Source organism: Clarias gariepinus, chromosome 14 (genome assembly GCF_024256425.1).
Source record: "Clarias gariepinus isolate MV-2021 ecotype Netherlands chromosome 14, CGAR_prim_01v2, whole genome shotgun sequence".
Taxonomy (NCBI): domain Eukaryota; kingdom Metazoa; phylum Chordata; class Actinopteri; order Siluriformes; family Clariidae; genus Clarias; species Clarias gariepinus.
The window spans coordinates 6,307,501-6,331,382 of record NC_071113.1 but is presented as its reverse complement, the minus strand read 5'-3'; the positions used below and the strand labels follow the sequence as shown (position 1 = coordinate 6,331,382).

The following is a 23,882-nucleotide window of genomic DNA, read 5'->3' as shown; positions in this document are numbered from 1 at the left end:
TACTGTATTAAACAGGCCAAAAGAATTATGCCACATTTACAGTACAGTGCCGGGAAAAAGTATTTGCCCCCTTTTTGATATATATATATATATATATATATATATATATATATATATATATATATACTCAGCAAAAAAGAAACGTCCCTTTTTCAGGACTGTGTATTTCAAAAATAATGCAATAGGCAGTCCATGAGGAGGAGATGCACTGCAGTACTTCAAGCAGCTGGTGGCCAAGTTCTCAAAACCTACCTGGCCCTATGTGAAAAAGTAATTGCTCCCTAAACTTAATAACTGGTTGTGCCACCCCTGGCGGCAACAACTGCAACCAAGCATTTACGATAACTGAGAATGAGTCTTTCACAACGCTGTGGAGGAATTTTTGCACACTCTTCTATGCAGAATTGTTTTAAGTCAGCCACTGTATGACCTATAAGACATAGGTCTATAAGACAAAAACTTTTAAATGCACCTTTAACTTTCAAATGCACAAGTGGTAATTTAAGGTGCACTTAATTAATTACATGTGACTGATTTTAATTTTGATTCGGAGAGAGAGAGAGTGAATGCATAAACTAGATGCTGTATTTAAAATGATGTCTACAAGCTAGAGTACATCCAGTGAAAACATATTAGGGTTGAATAATGTATGATATTCTAAAAAAAGTGACTGAATTATTAAATCATTAATAACCATAAATGAAAACACCGACAGGTGTTTTACCGACAGGCTACAAAGTGCATGGTCCTCCAGAATCGTTCGGTAGTCCTTGGCAGTGACGAGGACAAGTATTGGGCCCAGGGAATGCCATGATATTGGAGGTACGCTTCTTTGAGGCTTCTCCACACCGTAACTCTCCCGGGTGTGGGAAAGACAGTGAAGGTCGACTCATCAGAGAACAATACATGTTTCACATTGTCCACAGCCCAAGATTTGGCTATTGCAGCCCGGCCATGTACTTTGACTCTGTGGAGCTCCGAGGAACAGTTTTGGTGGAAACAGGAGAGTTTAGGTGCACATTTAATTCTGCAGTGAGTTGGGCAGCTGTGGTTTTCTGTTTTTTGGATACAATCTGGGTTAGCACCCGGACATCCCTTTCAGACAGATATATATACATACTGTGTGTGTGTGTGTGTGTGTGTGTGTGTGTGTGTGTTGGCTTGGTTTTCAGTTAAGACTTGGTCCTAATTTTATCTCAGTTACTTCTAGTCTTGGACTTGATTATTATATCCTTGGCAACAGCCTCAGTAATTTAATCATTTTTAAAAATCATTTTAATCATGCAAAACTGAATCATATAGCAAAAGAAAAAACTTGTAAAAATATAAAAATCCACACTTTCTTTGGTTCTTATTAAAATAAAACGAACACAGCAGGATGACATTATTCACTACAGTTTATGATTTCGGCTGTTTGCTTTTTAATTAAAATATATATATATATATATATATTTTTTTTAGATTACTAAATTCTTAATGCTTTCTTAATTCTCCTAGAAAGCTTAATGCTGAATTTAAAGGAAATAAAAAGAAGGGGACCTATTATACAGAATCTATGTTCACACACTGGAAGATCTCCAGTGTTCATGTCCAAACAAAAAAGAAAAAATGTGAGGGGGAAAAAAGTTCTTGCTTTTTGTCCTTTTGCATTTTTGTCTTAGTGTTAAAAAAAGCCAGCTGGATCCTCCCCCTTACGTGACCTCCTATAAGAAGAGCCTGCAGCAATGACAAGTGTTAAATAATGGAAGAATCATACTGTAAGTATTAACACAGTGTGTAGGGAGTGTGTGAGCATGCATGCCATGTTACACCAACGAATGATAAAACTAGTACTAATTTCTGGAGACAGTGTTAAGTAGAGGAGCGGAGCAATGTGCACAGCTTGTCTTGGGCCGTACTTAAGACTTGGACTTGGTTCCCGGCCTGTTTGAGAGGAGGCTCGAAGATTGTCGGATGTCAAGTGTATTTCATGTGTGTATTTTAAAAACAGAGTGCAAGATACAGTAGCAGTCTTACACTCAGTTGGCAAATGGTCCAAAAGTTTATTATTTTTTTTTAAGCGTGTATCAAGTCTACAGACACCATTAAAGTCTATGGAGCGATTTGTGATTTCAGGGCCATTTTAGAAGGGGTGAATTATTTTTGATTGACACGTTTTTTAAGTTGTAACCGATCGGTTCAACATTGAGCGAACTAGGAGACAGTGAGCAAAGCAGTTTGACAAACGGATCCTCATAACTCGAAATCAATGCCTTTTTTTTCCGAGGGCGGCCTGGTTCTAAGACCAAGGCGAACAATTTTCAACAAGTTTCATTGGAACGCACAGCATTAAAAAAATAAAAATAAAACGGTATTTTGGGAAAAGCATCGTTTTGATCAACTAGAAAAATTCTAGAGAGGAAGGATTGTTGCTCCATCTTATCTTTATAAAAACATAATAATAATAGTACATAAAAACATAAAACCTGGAGCCTATCCCTGGAAAATTAGCGCACAAGGGGTGCCAATTAATCGTACGGCACACATATCAGAATGCCAATTTTCTCTAAACTTCATGTCTTTAGACTGTGGGGGGAAACCCAGCAAGCACAAAGAGAACATGCAAACTCCATGCACACAGACCGGAGACGGGACTCGAACCCACACCCTGGAGATTCAGGGTGACGGTGCTAAACACTACGTCACCGTGCCATCCATGCTTAAACAAACTACACCAGGGAAGCTGCATCAGGGTTTAATATGAACATGCCAGGGTTTAAATGTCATCACTGACTGCGAGAATGTACATTTTTTAATTGTATGACTGTTGAATGCCACAAGCCACCTTTTTACAGAAGAGCACTTAACATCCCACTGTCTGAGATGAATCACCTGACCTGTCTGAAGACCTTATTTCACACCAGACCATAATGCCTTTGACCATCACTATATAAAGCCTCGTGACAAATCAGAGTTGGCAGGATTGATGCAGTGCTCCAAGCCCGCAGTGCTGCTTCTATGTTGGTCAGCCATATTTGCATATAAACTACTTTTTGTTTTCAAACGCTCCGAGTTGCCAGTGTTTACTGCAAAGTTCCTGCAGCGAGGAGCTGCGGTTAGAGACACTTTAATTTCTCATACGGCGTAAAATGGATGCTTTTAAAAGTATTGTTTCATGCTCGTCTGCCTGCAAAATGTTTATATTAAACTCCATCTTAAACATAATTTGGGTGTTAGCTTTACAGACATTCCATGCTGACCTGGAAATCAAGTTTTATTTAAATAAAAATGCTTGAGTGTGTCCTGTAATCTTTACAGTCATGGGGAAAGGTTTGATATATTTATATAGCCTAGACTGGAAAAAAAAAGTCTTTGATAATAATAGCAATGAAAAAAATCATGTCTTTTCTTAACGTTGTGATTAGTATTATATGCAAAAATAGCATTATAGTGGTAAAAAAAAATAATATTGGTTATATTGGTAATATTTTTGGGTGGCTGGAACGGATTATTTGAATTTGCATAAGTTCCTACGGGAAAATGCGTTTTGTAAAACAAAATTTTAACTTAGGAACTCGCCTCCGGAATGGATTAAATTTGTTTGCCAAGGGGTCAAGTATATGGAAATAATGCAAGTAGAAAAATAAATAAATATATCATAATTATCAGTTATAAGGCTTATATCACAGACAGATTTATCTTCACATTTAACTATCTCAAAATGAGGCATTTGTGTGATATCAGATAGTATAAAGATAAATCGGTCTGTGATAGATCCTCACTGTCTGGCCTAAAACTGTCACCATTTCAGAATGGATCTCTGGAATTTCTGGATCAGGCTTCATTAGTGAGTCTTGGCGGCTCATCACCCTGTCCATTGGTTTGCCTTCCCTGGATCACTTTTGGTATGTCCTGACCACTGCGCACCAAGAACATCCCACAAGAGTCCACACTGCAGTTTTGGAGTTGCTCTCACCCAGTTGTCTACAATGGTGGCTTGAAGTGAGTGGCAGCAAGGGAACCTTTTTTCCTGAAGTTGATGTGTTGAAAGCAGAAAAAAATGGGTAAGTGTAAGGATTTGATGACTTTGACAAGGGCCAAACTGTGATGGCTAGACAACCTGATGTTTCTGACCTGCAGTGGTCAGGCCATACCAAAAGTGATCCAAGGAAGGAAAACCAGTGAACTGGCGACAGGGTCATGGGTGACCAAGGCTCACTGACGCACATGGGGAGTGAAGGCTGGCCCGTGTAGGCCGATCCAATAGAAGCGCTAGTGTAGATCAAATTAATAAAAGGGGTAATTCTGATTGTGAGAGAAAGGTGTCAGAACATCACACAGTGCATCACTGGTATGGTAGCAAAAGAGGGACCTACTCAATATTAGGCAGGTGATTATAATGTTATGGCTTATCGGAGTACATGGTTCTTTCCCAAAATTGGAAGCGTACAACTGTACAGAATGTCTTCGTATGCTGTAGCATTACAGTATCCCTTCCCTGGATTTTTAAGGCTTCTTCCATCATCAGCATGACAATGCCCCTGGGCACAAAATGAGCTCTATGAAGTCTTGGTTTGCCAAGGTCAAAGTGAAAGAACTTGGGTAGCCTGGACAAAACCATGACCACCACCTCACTTAATCCCTTTGAGGTGAACTGGAATCGTTACCCAGCATTCCTAATCCTCTTATGGCTGAATGAGCACAAATCCCCTTAGCCATGCTCCAATATCTAATGGAAAGCCTATTTGGAAGAGTGGAGATTATTGCAACAGAAAAGAGGGACTCGATCTGGAATGAGATGTTCAGCAAGCACATACTGTATACGGTATGTTATCTTGCTAATAAAAGCTCCTTCACTTTAATAAATGTTATGTTGGGGTTTAAACATCAACAATTCCATCCAGATACATTTAAACGCATATATAATGTGCTTAGATTAGTGAGCAAGCGATTAGACAATGTTTTCCCAATCTCAGAAGGAACCATAATGCAATTTTAACAAATAACTACAGTACGCTTTACAGCTGGCACGGTGACTTAGTGGTTAGCACTGTCGCCTTGCACCTCCAGAGTCCAGATTTATTTCCGGCCGAGGTTCGAATCCCGAACAAGGAGTTGGCAGGATCTCCCCGTGCTTGGTGGGTTTCCTTCGGGTACCGCAAATTCCCCAAAAGTTCAAAGACATGCATAGATTCGGCTAAATGGCGTTCCCAAAATTGGCCGAAGGGTGTGAATGAGAGTGTGTGCCCTGAGATTGTTTGGCACCCCATCGTGCCCTAAGTATCCTGGAAAAGGCTCCAGGTCCCGGCAACCCTATACAAAGAATAAAGCGGTATAGACAATGAATGAGTGACAACGAATGCAACATTGCAATGATTGCAATCAAATCAAGCAAACTTTAGCTATTATGTTTGAAGCAAAATATCTGTACAGGTGTTTAGCATCTGTCTGGCTTCACCACCTTAATTTTCTACTGCAGTACTTCACATGGCTGTGGAAAAAGCTACGAAAAACAAAAGGAATGACATTTTCTTTCTAAAATATATTTATTTTTTTGACTTATTCTTGTTTGAAATGTACAGTACCTTACAAATCCATGGTGTTTTCCCATTACAGCTACCTTTCTTAAAAAGCTCAAAAGTTTGCATCCCTGTCCACATGCTGTAGCTTTATATATTTATATCATAAATTAGCAACATAGTCTTATTAAAGACAGAAAAGTTCAAACACCTCAAGCAGCTATGATCTGTCAAGGTAAAAGTCAAGGGAATCAGCGAAACTATTCTTACAAGTCCTAAAAAAGCAAAGGCTGACCTTTTCCCGAGCTGTAGGAAGATGTAGGAAAAAATATTGACGTATTTGAGGAAACCATTACCTACCATGAGAACTATAATATAGAAATGGTAGGAACATAGACACAAAGGGCAAAGTCGATGGATTGGGTGCAGAAGTTACGTCAATATTTAAACAGGGGAGATCACCTCATACGCAGACGGTACTTAAACTCAGACTTGCCTTTAAGCTCAGGAAACAGTTGAAGGAGAAGTGAATGTAGACTGTAGATACAGATTATGTCTGTATAAACTATTTTAGAAAAGAGAAACATATAATGATATACGAAGAAAAAGAGAGAAGAGGAGACATCATACATCTAGGAACCTCTGATGACATCTAGGAACCTCAACAAGGGACGGTGGAGACCAATCGTGACTGTTGTACTGTATTTATTCTCATTTTTACGACCGTGGTAGGACCTATGGTCAATATTCATAAAACTAAAGACAATTCGAGAACGCCATACAACATACTCTGCATGTTTTTTGCTCCTGGAGGAAGCACGGGGAGAACATGCAAACGCCATGTACACAGACCCTAGGTGAGAATCGAACCCGGACCCTAGAGGTACAGTTATAACTGCTAGGCCACCATGCCTCCGAAAGATATCATACACTAGAAAAAATGCTCTAAAGAAGTCTAGGATATTAATAATAGGTTTAAGGCTGCAACTTTGGTTCAGTTTAACAGTATGGCCCTTGTTATTTAACGATATATGAAATTGTTTTTGATGATTAATTCATAACTAGGCAAGAAATTATTTTTATTTTAGCTAGGCTCTTTTAATTTTATGCCTTTTGTGTTAAATTAAAATAAAAAATCATTTGCAGATCATACTGTAGTAAGCACAACTTTTATAGATGTTGGTTGGAACATGCCTACTCACCTCAGTAAGTTAAACTACAAAGATTATAATTAGCTGGTTGTCTAAGATACAGCAGTCATTCAAGCCATGCAGTCATCCACGACCCTAATTATGCATAATTTTATGGTGTAATATAAATTTAACTGATGATTCACTCACTGTATAGTTTTCATAAATGTGATTTTATCTGGAGCGTCAACAGACACGTTTTAGATACTGTATGAAGACCAAAACAGAGTTTTTGTTTGTTTGTTTGTTTGTTTGTTTGTTGTTTTTATATAGAGATTTTAACTCAAAGTGATGATATCACAGATCATCACCTCCTGATATATACTCTACCCGTAGAACAGATTAGCTGTGTCTCTCCACGTTATCGATTTGTTAGAAATATGAATCCGACTACTAAAGACAGATTCACAAGTAATCTACCGGATATGTCCCAAATTCTTATTAGACCCCTAAATGCAGACGATCTAGACGAAGTGACCAGCAGCATGGGTACTACTTTTACCAGTACATTAGACACTGTTGCTCCCATCAGATTAAAAAAAGTCAGAGATAAAACACTTGCTCCTTGGTACAATAGTCATACTCGCGCCCTAAAGAGAGCAACCCGTAACCTTGAGCGAAAATGGAAAAAAACTAAATTAGAAGTTTTTCGAATTGCGTTTAAAGACAGTATGTGCAGCTATAGACGGGCTCTAAAAACCGCTAGGACCGAGCATCTTAGCCAACTGATAGCAAGAAACCAAAACAATCCCAAGTTCTTATTTAGTACAGTAGCCTGCCTAACAAAACCTAAGATGCCTGCAGAGAGTACTCCACAACATTTTAGTAGTGAAGATTTTATGGACTTCTTTAATGAAAAAAGCGATAGCATAAGGAAGAAAATAACAGAGGTTCAACCTCTAATAGCATCTCATGATCTAGTTCAGCCTAGAGCTTCACATTTAGATTTTCAGTGCTTTACAGGTATAGGACAGGAAGAGCTGTATAAACTTATCACCTCAGCTAAATTAACAACGTGCCTGTTAGACCCAATACCAACCAGATTTTTAAAAGAAGTGATGCTTACAGTTGGAGAGCCACTTCTAAACATTATTAATTCTTCATTATATCTAGGTCACGTCCCTAAACCTTTGAAGCTGGCAGTTATTAAGCCGCTTCTTAAAAAATCTAATTTGGACGCGAATGAAATAACAAATTATAGACCGATTTCAAACCTTCCGTTCATATCAAAAATATTAGAAAAAGTAGTATCAGCTCAAATATGCACATTCTTGCAGGAAAACAACATCCTAGAAGAATTTCAGTCAGGTTTCAGGCCCCATCATAGTACAGAAACTGCACTAGTTAAGATTGCAAACGACTTGTTTTTAGCTTCAGACCAAGGCTGCATCTCAATACTAGTCTTACTTGATCTAAGTGCTGCATTCGACACCATAGATCATAATATTCTCATAGACCGCCTACAAAATCATATAGGTATTCAGGGGCAGGCATTAAAATGGTTTAGATCATACCTGTCTGATCGATACCATTTTGTAGATCTAAATGGAGTACCGTCTGATGTAATGCCAGTGAAATATGGGGTCCCACAAGGGTCAGTTTTAGGACCTCTCCTGTTCTCAATTTACATGCTTCCCCTGGGAAACATCATTAGAAGGCATGGGATTAGTTTCCATTGTTATGCTGATGATACCCAATTATACATCTCAACAAAACCAGATGAAATACCCAAGTTGTCTAGATTAACAGAGTGTGTCCAGGACATAAAAGATTGGATGACCAATAACTTTCTTTTACTAAATTCAGATAAGACAGAGATATTACTCATCGGCCCAAAAACCAGCACACAACAGCTTTCACAATTCAGCCTGCGTTTAGAAGGATGTACTGTTACTACTAGCTCAACAGTAAAAGACCTGGGCGTGATATTAGACAGTAACTTGTCTTTTGAAAATCATATTTCCAATATCACAAAAACAGCCTTTTTCCATCTTAGAAATATTGCCAAACTTAGGAGTATCCTATCCGTATCTGATGCAGAAAAACTAGTTCATGCATTCATGACCTCCAGACTGGACTATTGTAATGCATTACTAGGTGGTTGTCCTGCGTCCTCAATAAACAAGCTACAGTTAGTCCAAAATGCAGCCGCCAGGGTTCTCACTAGATTCAGAAAATATGATCATATAACACCTATATTATCATCCCTGCACTGGCTACCTGTTCAATTTAGAATTAATTACAAAATAGTACTACTTACATACAAGGCTTTAAATGGTTTAGCTCCCTCATACCTAACCAGTCTTTTGATACGCTATAATCCACCACGTCCCTTAAGATCACAAAACTCCGGACTTCTGGTAATTCCCAGAATTTTAAAATCTACAAAAGGGGGCAGGGCATTTTCATATTTGGCTCCAAAGCTTTGGAATAGCCTTCCAGACACTGTTCGGGGAGCAGACACGGTTTCCCAATTCAAAAGTAGGCTCAAGACGCATCTCTTTAATCTGGCATACGCGTAACTCATCCCATAACCTCATACTCCAGTACACCTATCCTGAATGGCAACTACGCTAATTCTCTCCATCTTTTTTGTATTTTTCTACCCATCCTGAGACATCTGGAGATTGTGCCAGCTTCAGTAGACAAAAGCCAACCCTGCGAGATTTCTAAGGCATCTTGAGAAGGACCTGCTCCAGCTAGATTCTGCTTTATGATGGCTGGAGCTACACATCCTGCTCCTGTGCTTCCAGTGATCTGACCCCATCTGCCCTCTGCACCTACTGCTGAACTGAATCTACACAACTTCTGATATATTGAACTTTCACCTGCACAACACACTTGATGTTATTTCTATCTGTTATCACCCAGATGAGGATGGGTTCCCTGTTGAGTCTGGTTCCTCTCAAGGTTTCTTCATATTGCCATCTCAGGGAGTTTTTCCTTGCCACTGTCGCCGTCACCCTTGGCTTGCTCATCAGAGACATTTCATTCATCATTCATTCATTTCATTATTATCTAGACACATTTTTCTCACACATACACACTTCCAAATCTTTTCTTTTCTAAAAAAAAAAAAAAAAAAAAAAAATCTTAATTTTTTTTTTTTTTTGTGAAGCTGCTTTGGGACAATGACCATTGTTAAAAGCGCTATATAAATAAAATTGAATTGAATTGAATTGAATTGTTTTTGTACCAGGCAGCAAACATTTTTATTTCTGTTGTACAGTGGGACAATTTTAACATGGGGTAGTCCATGGGGATTGCACGTTTTCACACTTCCACATTGGCTTAATCTTTCAAAACCTCTCTGTCAACAAGCAGGGGGAGGGTATCTTCTTATATGAGGTCACAACACGGGGAAAGTCTAATTAGCCCTTCTGATTCCAAGGCAATACAGACATGGAAAAAGGCCAAAAACAGAGATATTTTTTTTTTCTCTTAGAATGCAAACTGTGAATTTTGCATCATCATGCGGCAGACAGAGTTAGATGGAGACAAATAGTATGCTGCAGCCGAAGGAAGATGAAGATCACCTTGTAGTAAGCCTGGTTAAACTGTTGTGACAGAAAAAATCATCCTGAGGATAAGCATTGTTCATATATAACTATAAATAAGTTAATATTCTCATATTTATTGTTTTCCTTACTGGACTCAAATAGTATGCCGTATTTACAGTCCCAAACATACATTTCATATATGACCTAAGCTGGGCAGTGGAGCTGGACTTGATACCGCTCCTCGCTTGATCTGATATTGCACAAGAGAAAAGCACTTAAGTCCGAGGCCATCATCATATGTACCTTAGACATGTCTCAGTTTTCAGGGACTTTAAGAAGCCCTTTTTATTAATTTTTTTCAGACTTTACATCTTGACTCTTTCTACTCTTTCCTCTCATTATTACATCATTACAATAAATCCAAGCTACAAGAGCGAGTGTCTTTTCTATTGTTAAATGGCAAGAAAATGAGACTGACCACTGCTGTTACGACTCCTCCGGTTGGCTTTTCCCCCCAACAACATCTTCAGGCTGTTCCTAAACATGATGCCGGTGATCAGCAGGATCAGACAGAATACCTGTACACAGAGAAGAAGGGGATGAGAGGGGTAAATAGGCATAAACAGGCATCTAAAATGAGATTACCACTTTTATTCTTAAGTAAATTTGATGCCCAGTGTCTAAATTATACACTTCTGGATGTCGAACACAGCATGGGGGTGATGAGTTGTAGTGCTCTAGTGCTCTTGAGGACATGGTAGAGTATGACTGTGGCGTAACCTGCACTAAAAAAGCATGTACAAAGACTTCAGCTCAACAGTAATGCAAAAAACACAATACCAACATTAGCTTTTATACAGTACTTAGTGCAAAAACTGTTGTTTAATAGAAAAATTAATAGACAAAGTGATATATACAGTGCCGGTTCCCAATTTTGGAACCAGTACCACCCTAAAATGAGCACCGAACCGGCCCCCTAAACTCTGCTGGTCTAGTCGCGAGAACCCGTGACGTCATGAGCGGTGGGCGGAGTTATAGGGAGCGTTAAAAAAAAAATAGCGGAGACCCAAAGTCTGTTAATGTGGAGCGCGGACGAAACAAAAGTGCTTTTAGCCTATAGACATCCGCCTAGATTCAGCAGAAATTGGAAAGTGCTTTAAGAAAAAAAAAGGGTATGAGGAAATAAGAGAAGAGCTAATAGTCGCAGGCTTCACACGAACAACCAACCAAATCGTGAATAAGCTAGTTGTCTATGTCGATGTCTTTCAGCGGTTATAACACGTCGTATAAGCTGCCTTTGGATACTGAAATACATTTTCATAGTTTGGAGAATAGCCAGTGAACTGACTTCGGCCATGGTCGTTTCTGTTTAGTGGGCGTGGCCTGTGACGTATTATTGTGCAGCTCCCGCTGAGCTTCTGTCTAGTGTAAATGCGGGCCGGTTCTCGGTGGTTCCCAGTCCAGCCAAAGAAAAATCAGGAAATCACATTGTATGATTTTTTTAACAATTTATTTGTGAATTACTGTGTCAAATAAGTATTTGATCACTTGCTTATCAGACAGATTTCTGACCCTCAAAAACCTGTTACAGTATTTTGCTTTTAAATAGTCCAGGTATACTCTGCTCATATGTTCTAAATTAGTAGCACCTGTTGAAGGTTGTTAGCTGTCATAAAGACATCTGTGCACTACACAATTAGCCAAAGTCTAAGTAGCAACATGGGCAAAACCAAAAAGCTGTCAAAAGACACAAGAGACAAAATTGTATAACTTCACAAAGCTGGATGGGGCTACGGGGCAATTGCCAAGCAGCTTGGTGAAAAAAGAGCAACTGTTGGAGCAATTGTCAGAAAATGGAAGAGGCTAATGATGACTGTCAGTGTCCCTCGGAGACAGAGAAGATCTCTTCTTGTGGGGTATCAATGATGCTAAGAATGGTGACGAATCAGCCCAGAACTACACGGGAGGAGCTGGTCAATGCCGTGAAGAGAGCTGGGACCATCGTTTCCAAGTCTACTATCAGTAATACACTAAGACGTCATGGTTTAAAATCTTGCATCACACAGAAGCTTCCCCTGCTTAAGTCAGCCCATGTCCAGGCCTGTCTGAAGTTTGCCAGGGACCATCTCGATGGTCCAGAGGAGTCATGGGAGAAAGTCCTGTGGTCAGATGAGACTAAAGTAGAACTTTTTGGTCTTAACTCTATTTGCCATGATTGGAGGAAGAAGAATGATGAGTATCATCCCAATAATACCATACCTACAAAGAAGCATGGGGCTGGAAGCATCATGCTCTAGGGGTGTTTTTCTGCACAGGGGACAGGACGACTGCACTGCATTAAGGAGAGGATGAATGGGACCATGTAAACCTGCTTCCCTTAGACCTCTGTAATTGTCAACAAAGGCTTCTGTACCAAATGTTAAAATTTTTTGACTCAGGTGATCAAATACTTATTTGACACGGTAATTCACAAATAAATTGTTAAAAAAAAAATCATACAATGTGATTTCCGGATTTTTCTTTTTAGATTCTGTCTCTCACAGTGAAAATGCACCTACAGTATGCTGAATATTGTAAACCCCTCTATGATTTCTAATTAAGAGAACTTGCAAAATCACAGGGTGATCAAATACTTATTTACCTCATTGTACTGTTTATATAATCAAATTTTGATTTGGAAAACGAGCAAGTCTTGGTTTACGAGTACCATGTATCATGTATCACGCATGCGCTTCTTGTTTTGACGCCGAGCGTCACGTGATCACAACTGAGTTAACGTTTTTCCTCTCTCTTGCGCTGCGGGGGGGTTACACATACACTTGCTCTTGTGCGCCCATTAAGAGTAAGTGTGTGTGTGTGTGTTTGTTTGTTTGTGTGTGAAGCAGAGAGGGGATGCTTCACACACACACACACAAACACACACACACACACACACACACACACTCTGCCCTCACAGAAACTCTGCTTTGTCGCGATTCTTTTCAAAGGTAAAGTGCAGGTTTATTTGTTTGTTTGTTTTACTTTACAGCAGTGATTCAGTTAGTAATTCATTAGTGATGTCTCTTGCTAATTTTTCAGACAAAACAGTCTTTCCGTTAGTGTGTTTATGTTAAATTCAAATACAAAAGGTTTACTGTGTAATAAAGTCTCATTAGAAGGTTAGAAAATCCACTTTCTCCCAAAGCCTCTCTCATGTGTGTGTGCGCGCGTAATTTGACACCGTACCAGTTCATACACTCTCTCGGGAGGGGCTTCACACACACACACACAGACACACACACAGCGTAAAATACTTAAACGGAAACACTTATCTGTCGGGATTTATTCCTAAAGTGCAGGTTAATTTGTTTTATTTTTACTTTACATTTTGTGTTAATTATTTTTATGTATTTATTTTTTTGGGCTGTGGATCGAATAATTTGAGTTTCCATTATTTCTAATGGGAAAATAAAATTTGGTTTACGAGTGTTTTGGAATACGAGCCCGCTTCTGGAGCGAATTATGCTCGTAATCCAAGGTTTCACTGTAAGTTCCTCCAAAACAAATAATAAATCATTTAATTAATTATTTTCCCATTATTATAAGCAGATATTTCTCCTGCAAACCTTTGGTTAGATTGTATTTTATTTGCATAAATAATACAGTTTAGCATGCAGCATGATTTGGACTTACATCTATGTGCCAGGTTTTATATCAGTTTTGAGTTTGGATTTAGTGCTTTTTTAAATTCGTATTTTTCAAATAATGTTCAAGTCAAACCTAGACTTTATTTCTCTATATAATCCCCTGCTACACTAATGCACTTATCCCAGTGTTTCATTAGTGTTTAGATACCATCAAAGTAGAAAGTTTTATCAATACGCAGGAGTCGTGATCGGACTTAGTGCTTTACGTCTGAAACGGCTTTAATGACCCTTTTCCTTTAATGGCAAAAATGTCCTGGTTTGATCATCAAAAACGTTCTGTTTTTGTAGGACGATGCACAACCTCATACTGCCCACCGCACCACGTGCACATTATAGGGACTTGGGTGGGATTTATAGCCACATCCCATATACAGATCTGGGATGGCATCCAGATCCAGGGCAACTCTGCCCAAGATAAAGTGTTTACTGGAAATCATGCTTAAAGATGTTTGTGACCAAAAGTGTCACAGTTTTAATAAATTCAGGACACGCTCATATGGCATGCATTTCACAGCTAAAATCAGGCACTACTCTTCCATACCAAGAAGTTACCATTATGTCATGGCGTTTCTTGAAGCTTGCTCCATCTAGCTCATTCTGTCAGCACAATACGAATTACAGCATGAAACGCATTAAGCAAATCCCTTATTTCAGTGGATAAATTGATTTCATGTAACAGTGACAACATTTAGTCTGCCCTTAGCCATTCATTTGACATTCCATTACACTTGAGTAGTTATATCCAACCAGCCTCAATTTAAAGGCGTCCAATTTCTTTGAAACACCACATTTTTCTCCCTTATTCATTTTTCCACGGCTTTGATAAATTTCTCTGACACGCATACATTTCAGACTGATGACTTTTTTTTATTATAATACTTCCTCGTAGCATTACAGGCCAGAGAATTTGTATTTTTTTTCTGTTCTCGCGAGTGCCCCGGTCCAATTACAGCACATGTGTCCTCACATAATGCTATTTCTTTTCCCTCCTCGTAAAACTTTCTTTTTCTCTTTAATTGGCTCATCAGTGAAGACACTGGAGGTATGATTATTAACCCCGCTCCTCTGCTGTCAACACTTTCCATGCTTTGGTGAACGCCAAACCGAGCAACCGCATGTTTAAAACAAATTTGCGCTCCTCTTAGAAGCCATTAGAGCTCGGAGCATAACAATGTGATTAGTAGCTGTGAAAAGGAGCAAAAACAACATTTACATACAGTATCGGGGGTTCGCGGAGAGACGGAGTGGGAGAGCGAAAGGACTGTTTTGGCTGTCAGCGTCGGGCCTTCAAGCGTTCTGAGGTGTCGGACATTGTGTCAGTGAGCCGGGGCAATTTGTAACAAGTTATAAAGTTGTAGTATCAAAAAAAAAAAAAGTGAAGAGACAGGAGTGCAAAGATGTAAAACTCCACAAAGTATGGAGTTATTAATAGATGGATAACTATCAGGGGAAAATCCAGTGAATAACTATAGCACACATGATGAGTATTACATAATGTTGTATTAAAAAAGACATACTGTGAATCAATACGAAATATAAATCCACAGCATCCTTCATTCATCCAATGAGAAAAAAAACAATCACAGCCCAAACACTAAATTCCTAAACACACTCCTAAACACACGAGATGCACAATTAAACACTCTGGACTGGAATTATAAAGCATTAAAAAAATGCCATGATTACAGTTCTGGAAAGTCCATGCTCGCTCTATCCACACACTTCAAGCAATCAGTTAATTACATCGGATGTTAACAAAAGGTCCACCGACTCACTTAATTAGTCAGTTTCTTTTCAAATGCGTTACAGATTTTTCAGCGCAATTTACATTTAAGAGGTTCCAGGCTTGGCATTTAAGCAACTTAGAAAAGTAGCAAATTACAGTATATCAACACCTAATAAATGTTGTTTACAAATGCCAAGTAGTGAGTTAAATAATGTTTGCTGTCTTTAGATGTTAGACACATCTAAATACACCTTCAAGCACATACTGTACACAATATACACCAATCAGCCATAGCGTCAAAAGCATGAGCATTAAAACCACCGACTTCACTGAGTCCACTGGGAGCAGAGGATCCTTTTGGTCCTGTGGGTAGCGGGATGGGGATGGGGCATCAGACTTGTTTGTCTGGCATATCCCATGGGTGCTCAATTGGACTGGAATCTGGGGAGTATGGAGGCCGGGTCAAGGGCCTCAGGTTCTTTGCCTGCTGGGCCCCGTGCATGGCAAGATGAATTGCAATGGCTTTTTTGTGTGATTTACATTTACATATAGGCATTTGGGGACGCTCTTATCCAGAGCGACTTACATTTTTATCTCATTACACATCTGAGCAGTTGAGGGTTAAGGGCCTTGCTCAAGGGCCCAACAGTTCTGGGGTTTGAACCTGGGATCTCCCGAACCGTAGTCCAATGCCTTACCCACTGAGCTACCCCTGGCCCTGGCTGATTTGTGCTGCACTGGCTTTTTTGGCAAGCATGGGTGACTCTTGGGTGACCATCATCCTGTCACCAGTTTGCTGGTATAAAGTTGATGATCAATGTTGTTCAGTTCACCTGTCGGTGGTGTTAATGTTATAGCTGATCTGTCCTGTATATTAAAGGTCCTATTATGCCAAAATTTTCTTTTTGGCCAGATTAATCTTTTCTCTTCCTGAACACATACACACAAAAAATCTGTACTGTTTGTCCTTTTTCCATTTTGTATTAAACAAACTAATTAAATTTTCCCCCTATTGTGACCTCACATAAAAAGAGGTCCTCCCCATTTTAATGCCCAGCCCCGCCCAGTTTGTCCCAGCTCTGCTGGTATGTGTATGCTGTTTTAAAAAAAAAACTACAGTAAATAAAAGCTACCATAAAATTTTAAGCACTTACAGGTTAACCTTTACTGGTTAGCAGTTAACCACGAACCGATAAGTGCCGCGGTGGCTTAGTGGTAAGCATTGTTGTCTTGCACCTCCAAGTCCTGGGTTCGAGTTCTGCCTGGGAGTCAGTGTGCATTAGTTTGCATGTTCTCCCCATGCTCCTCCCCCAGTCCAGAAACATGCAGATTAAACTAACTGGCGTTTCCAAATTGCCTGTAGTGTGTGAATGTTGACCAGAGGTCCTACCATGGTCATACAAAATGGGAATAAATACCTTGACCTCCATGGTCCCTAGTTGGACTACGAAGGTTCCTAGATGGATGGTTGGATAAACAGATCACCTAGCCTTCTTTAGCTTGTAGCTGTGCTTTAACTTGTATATCGATAAATATTTATGATGTAATTGTGAATAAACAATAGGGCAAATATTTCCCCCCTCATTTTGTTAGTCAGAAATGTGAGTGGGAACTGCTTGTTAAGGTCCCAAAGGTTTTCAGTCTTTGTGCTCTGATTGGATAGGAAAATGTACAACTCCAAAGGGGTGATCTGGGGTGGTTTATTAAAAGCGACAGACACGGAAACAGTGTGTTTGGAAAAGGAGTGAAAAGGAAAGAAAAATTTTATCAGAGTGGCTGGTACATGGTGACACATGACCTTTAATGTTTAGTAATTTATAGTAATGATTGACATTTGTATTATGTACAATATTACACTACACATACAGTAGGGATAAACTGATAAGGATAAATTGTGCCATTAATTTGGATGTTGTGGCACACCATGAAACATGAAACCCTGTCTGGCCTTCAGGTGGAGGTCCACGTGATGTTCTGTGTTGGACTTGTGTCCTATCCGGGGCGTATTCTTTCCTCAGACCAAGCGTTCTGTTCCCAGAATAGTTTCAAGATCCTAAATAAAGCAGTTACTTAAGATGAATGAATGAATGAAAATTTAATGATGTACTGTAGTTATTTATTCTGCTGCTAGTTAGTTGGTTGTTGTGGTATTTCCATGAGTCCTGTGAGACGCTGGCTAACGCGTGATGCTGTGTTGTCACTAGAGAACATTGCTAACGCATTGAACATGACATTTAGTAACACAAGTACTGTATAAGAGATAATAATCAGGTTTTAAAGTTTTACAGCTTCTTTCTTCACCATTTTTCAATCCAATTCAATTCGACGTCAAGTCAACGTACCCATACAAAGTTAATGAGAAATCCAAAGTGTGCAGATGATTAAAAGCTGGACTCTGAGTTCCAGAATGCAATGCAGTTAAATAATGCAGAAACTTGGCTCATCTAATCTCAATATCTGACGTCAAGCATAGCTCTAGCATTGAAGCTGGTGTTAAGAGAACTTAAAAGAAAAATGGATGAAGATTTCCCCCTCCTCTCAATTCACTAACTCTCACTCCCTGGAGACTTAGGGCATGAGACAGGGTACACCATGCACAGGGTGCCTATCCATCACAGGGCTCACACACATTCACACACTACGGGCGATCTGGGAACATCAATTAGCCTAATCTGCATGCCTTTGGACTGCGTGAGGAAAGCGGAGTACCTGGAGGAAACCCACCAAGCGCATGGAGAACATGCAAACTCCATGCACGCAAACCCAAAGCAGGGATCGAACTAGGACCCTGGAGGTGCAAGACGACGGTGCTAACCACTAAGCCACCATGCCGTCCCTCTTTTCAATTCATTCTTGGAAATTCCCTCCCGCTAGATAACTCAAGTCTGTCTTATGACACGTCAGGAAGGGTGGAGCAAACACATGCTTTCTCCTTGGCATATCTCTTCAAAAAGGATCACAGGGCAACACTCTAAGGAAAGAACTACCCACCCTCTGTATACATCATCGCTAGTCTCGCTCTGACTGACAAACAGTGTTCCATCCTTTGCACCCAGACAAACGTTACCGACTGTCTAGACTCGTGCACGGCTGTCACATCATCACGATTCGATCCGCTCCCGATCTCACAACACAATAGGGTGAGCACGTTTCTCAGGAACACTCCTGGATCCCTAACAACAGACTCATCCCTTTGTAGTTTGTACATGTCGCTAATGACCATACTCGTGTTGTGTAGTTTCATTAAAATGCTTTCATAAAAACCTTTTTTTAACATCTGTTTGACTCTGTGTATTAAGCAGCAGGACATGGAATATCTACCGCACTGCTGCTTGTTGAAGATTTACTGTATGTAGTCAAGGGAGGCAATCAGTTATCAGGATAAATGGAAATGAATCTCTTTAATGAAGCACAGACACAGCAGGCACCATTAGATTAATTCGGTAATGTTTCTGTATTTGTCGAGGCATATTTGTTATCGCAGAAGCCGTCGAGCAATTATTTTATAAGATGCATCGGAAAATAAATCTCGTTTGTTAATCTGAAGGTAGCGTAACGTAACACAAACTTTGTTCGGTTTGGGAAGGAATACGGCACCACATCATTCAAGAGTTAAAAGACGCAGCTCTTGTCGGCGAACTGAGCCAAATGATCTGGATCACTGACAAGAGGCAGATTTTCCGAGCAAATTCAGTTTCCAATGGCATTGTGGTACAAATCCATTAACTAACATAAACATATGCTATATACCATACTGTATAGGCAGAGTTCCCAATTTCTCATGAGTTGCAGCAGCGCAACGTTTTCTTACCTTAAAGGCAGCAATGAAACAACAGACATTATGTTATCTAAGCTAAGTTTGTTCGCTAGTTTGGCCTCTGTTTCCTACACCGGCAAACAATAGTCTACGCATAGCATTTCTATGCTAGTTGTGCCACTCTGGCTCGCCAGTTTCAAATGACACACTGTATTTGGCGTTCAATTTTTACGTTCATGTTAAAGTTTTCCCACACAGCTAAAGTTGTCTGCATTTTGGCTTTCCTTTAAGAGCAGTAAAAAAACGGTGGCGTGATGTTCACTGCGGTGAGTGTCAGGGATTTTAGGTAGCCAAGCTGACATTTTGGGTATGTCGCTCCTTTCTCACTCCGTAGACCTACTTGCCCCCAGGTTGGGTCGGCTGGCGATAATCAGGCTTTTGCCGTGTTATAAAAGCGAGATGCAGATTTTAGTCCAGGGTCCGGGAACAAAACAAAGAGTCGTGCGATGGAGCTACGGAGAGTGGCATGTGAGCGATCTCCACGATAAAAACAGCGCAAGAAAGAACTGCTCGAGCTCCCTCTGCACATGTACAGTACTCCTGCGCAGACCCTGCCTTTGCGTCCCCGCCGTTGAAGAGGAAAAAGCCGCTGCGTTAAGGCCCCTGATTCTAGCCAGGAAAGCCACCCAGCTGACAAACGTCAAAAAAGGGACTCCCGTCAGTGGAGAGCTGGGAGGGGCCGGTCTTGGCCCATGTCAGCGTGAGAGGTTGCTTAAGGAGCGCTAACTACGCATACTCAATTCTGCCACTCTGCCCTGTCTCCGAACCCGCACATGCACACCTTCACTCCTGTCCTTCCCTTTTTTCCTGCTTTCCTTTTTTAACCCTCTCCTTCCCTATTTTTTTAAATAAAATGACCCTTTTTCGTGTACAGTAAGTCCGTGTTTCCGTGGTGCCACCCGTGCAAAAAGAGCGAACCCATCACAGGTATGTAGAGGACCTAAAAAGTGTTTATTACCAGAAGGAAAACATATTTTGCATTTCCCTTATACTGATATCTTACATTTAGAGAAAAAGAAAAATGAATATCCCAAAATATCAAAATTTAAAACTGAATACCTATTCAACCAGCGGACATTTTAATGGCCGAATAATTGGGTCCTGTAAGTAAGGTAGTGGTTGTGAAGGATACACTGGGTGTAGCAGTGGATCAGTGGTTAAGGTTCTTGTTTGCTGATCAAACAGTTAGGGGTTCAAGCTGCCAGTGGTGGGTCTTGAGAAAAGCTTTTAATCCTCTCCATATCATGGCTGACTTTGCACTACGACCCCCAGAAAACAAACCCATAGAGAAAAGAATGGGAGGTGACCCTATACCTAAAAGTGTCATATTGCATATGATGTTTAATCTTATTTAGATTTCACATCAGCAGGATGCCAGATCAGAACCCTCAGAACGTACTTTGTCTGTGTGTGTACACAGGGTCTGTACAATATGTTCTCCTATATGTGGATGACTGGTTGCCATGCAGCTGTCATTGGAAAACCTCAAAATGTGTCATCGCCTGTCAATGTTTGAGTTTATTGACATGACGTCTGACTTGTGTGCCATAACTCAACCGTTTAAATTATGGATGTGATCATGACATTCTGAGCAGTGACATCACCTACGGTATGTTTGCTTCCTTTCTAGCTGGGATGCTGCTGGCAGGTCCTGCATACAGCAATGTAACTGGGGATGTTGCACCTGAAAGATTTCAGCACGAATGGGAATATAATAAAAATGTGTCAGTGGTAGTGGCAAAAGCATGTACTTGTCCCCGAGGCAGTGGTTTAGTGAACACTTCCTTCTTTAGGGCACAGCCTTAGGAGTTCTCACTAGTCTGGGGACATACGGAAAAGAAAAAAAAAAAAAAACGAGTGAAAGGAAGTGCATGCTGCCAACACCACTAAGAAGCAACAAAAATCACAGTGCAATAATAGTTGCGTGGGATAAAAGGCTCTGGAGGTGGGAAGACACCTTCCTTCTGTCTCTAAGACTTCACGGTTAAACTCCTGGTCAAATTTTAGGTTCAGCTACTGTAATTTGCAACACCGACAACACAGTGGTGGTTGATCTGTTTGCGAATATTTTCACTGTAAAGGTGAATATACAGTATACAGTGCTCTTATGGGGAAAAAAAAAAATGGTAAAAAAGTATATTGTAAAATATAATGCAATATATTAATTAATACACTATATAGGAAAGTGCTTATATTTATTAATATATCGCAATAAATGATTGGATCATATATATATATATTGTCCAATGAGGACAAAATTTATTATATTTAAACATTTATACCTATAATTGTTTTATTGAAACATTATTGAAACTTTATGCATGTTAAAGAATTATACACACACTTTAACTTTATCGGTGTGCTCTGATTAATGCCTATAAAGTCCATTTTGTTCAATCTATGTACATTAACACATAAGCATATTGTAAAAAAAAAAAAGAAGATAAAATTCAATATTTTATAAAAATTCAATATATAAAAATCAACAATTCCTTATGTATTTTTCAATGTATTGTAATATATTAATACAATATATTATTGTGTATATTGTGAATATTTTTTGAATATGAATATCTTTTTTTCTGTTTATTATTAGGTAGTATCCGTTAGTGTAGCAATGCAGAATATTAAAATCAGAAAATCTTTTCAGTTTACCAGTAGATCACGAACACTAAATCATTTAATATATTGACAGTAAATATATAGAAAAATAAAAATTGGCTTTGCGTAAGGGTACATAGAGCAGATTTCACAGAACTCAATAGAAAATACAGTGGAAGAGTTCATTTGTCTTATACTTTTCAAAACAGTGCAATTCTTCACTTCACATACCCCAGCTTGTTGGGAACGGCACCCTGGAGCAGACGGGGATGAGTGGGTTCCTCAAGTGTCAAACAGAGGCAGCTTGTTGGCACTGGGTTTAAATTCCTGACCTTCTGATAATTAACCTAGCACCTCAACCCCTAACCCACAATTGGCCCTAAATGTGAGAGCAAAAGCTCTGCCACTGCGCTGGCTACAAACAGCCATGTTCAAAAGTCCCCCTTCTTCTATGTGCTTTCGTGTAAAACATATTATAAAAAATCATCTGATTATAGCAGGTCTTAGACAAATCCAACCTCAGATGAAAAACATCATATAACTTTTTCCACGGTACCATTATCTAAAACAAAAATAAAAAAACAAACAAACATGTAATACTAAGTACCCTCTTACTACTGTAAAACTTGACATAAGCAATTGTTGCTGCATTTCAATCTGGAAAGGGTTATAAAACCATTTCCAAACTGCATTTAGGACAGTCCTCCCAGGAGTGAACATCTCGACACATTTACCCCAAGGTCAGACCGTGCCATGCTTAAAGAAATACACAAAACAAAAAAAGAGCTACGGTTAAAGTCTATCACAGCACAATTAGACGAAGACTGAACAAATACAGTTTGTTTGGAGGGGTGCCAATCAAGTTCATGCACATGCGAAGGCGGATGAGCGAATACTTTTGGCACTTTAGTGCCATTGAACCAGCCAGAAATGTGTGCTCTTTCTTAGTCACGTCACTCTCGGTGTTCAAACAAATGACTCAAATGTGGAAAACTTGAAGAATCGATCGTCACCGGTTTCCTTTTCAATAAAATCGAACTGAAAGCCGACAGCGTTTTATATAACAGGTAGGACAATTATATGATAAGAACGCAATATAGTTTTTTTTTTTTATGTGTGCCTATTCGAAAGAGAACTAAATCAGCTCTCGCAGCGCCTTGACCTCTGCTTGACTCCCAGACACTGGGGAGGAATATTACTGCCTTATTCTGCTGTATTCATCATAATCCTGTGTGAAAGTGGAATCAGCATGAAGCAAAGCAAACACTGTTACTGCGAGGTTAGGTTTCAGGCAGTGAGGAAGGTGTACGAGGATGAGACTCTCCCGGAATAAAACTCACAAGTCCAGGTCAGCTCTGCTTCAGATGAGAGAGAGGCAGCGGCTCAGCCCACTGATGTCCTGCTGTCTCATCCCCCTGCAGAACAGCAGCACACACTCCCAGACGGGCCGAGAGCCAGAACCAGAACCAGACATTACATTACACAGAGTGAAAACGCTGCCCATAAACTGAGCTCTTGTTCTGTGTCTGTCTGAATAAATGTGTGTGTGTGTGTGTGTGTGTGTGTGTGTGTGTGTGTGTGTGTGTGTGTGTGTGTGCGTGTGTCTGTGTGTGTGTGCATGCAAAACATGTCTGTGGCTATACACAAATGTTCCTATATGCAAGTGAACTCTGTGTGTCGGTGTGTGTCTGTGTGTGTCACTATACTCAAATACTGCTGTATGGTAGCTGTGTGTGTGTGTGTGTGTGTGTGTGTGTGTGTGTGTGTGTGTGTGTGTCACTATACTCAAATACTGCTGTATGTTTGCTGTGTGTGTGTGTGTGTGTGTGTGTGTGTGTGTGTGTGTGTGTGTGTGTGTGTGTGT

General features: G+C 39.8%; 1 protein-coding gene across 6 annotated transcripts in view; it reads right to left on the bottom strand.

Annotated features, from left to right (window-relative positions):
- The window catches only part of tanc2b (tetratricopeptide repeat, ankyrin repeat and coiled-coil containing 2b), a 197,441-nt gene that overhangs the window by 118,332 nt on the left and 55,227 nt on the right, over positions 1-23,882 (bottom strand). For all 6 annotated transcript variants that reach the window (XM_053511912.1, XM_053511913.1, XM_053511915.1 and 3 more), the window contains exon 3: positions 10,667-10,766. In XM_053511912.1, coding sequence (XP_053367887.1) covers positions 10,667-10,733 — 67 coding nt within the window. In that variant the 5' untranslated portion in view covers positions 10,734-10,766. The remainder of the gene's footprint in view (positions 1-10,666; positions 10,767-23,882) is intronic.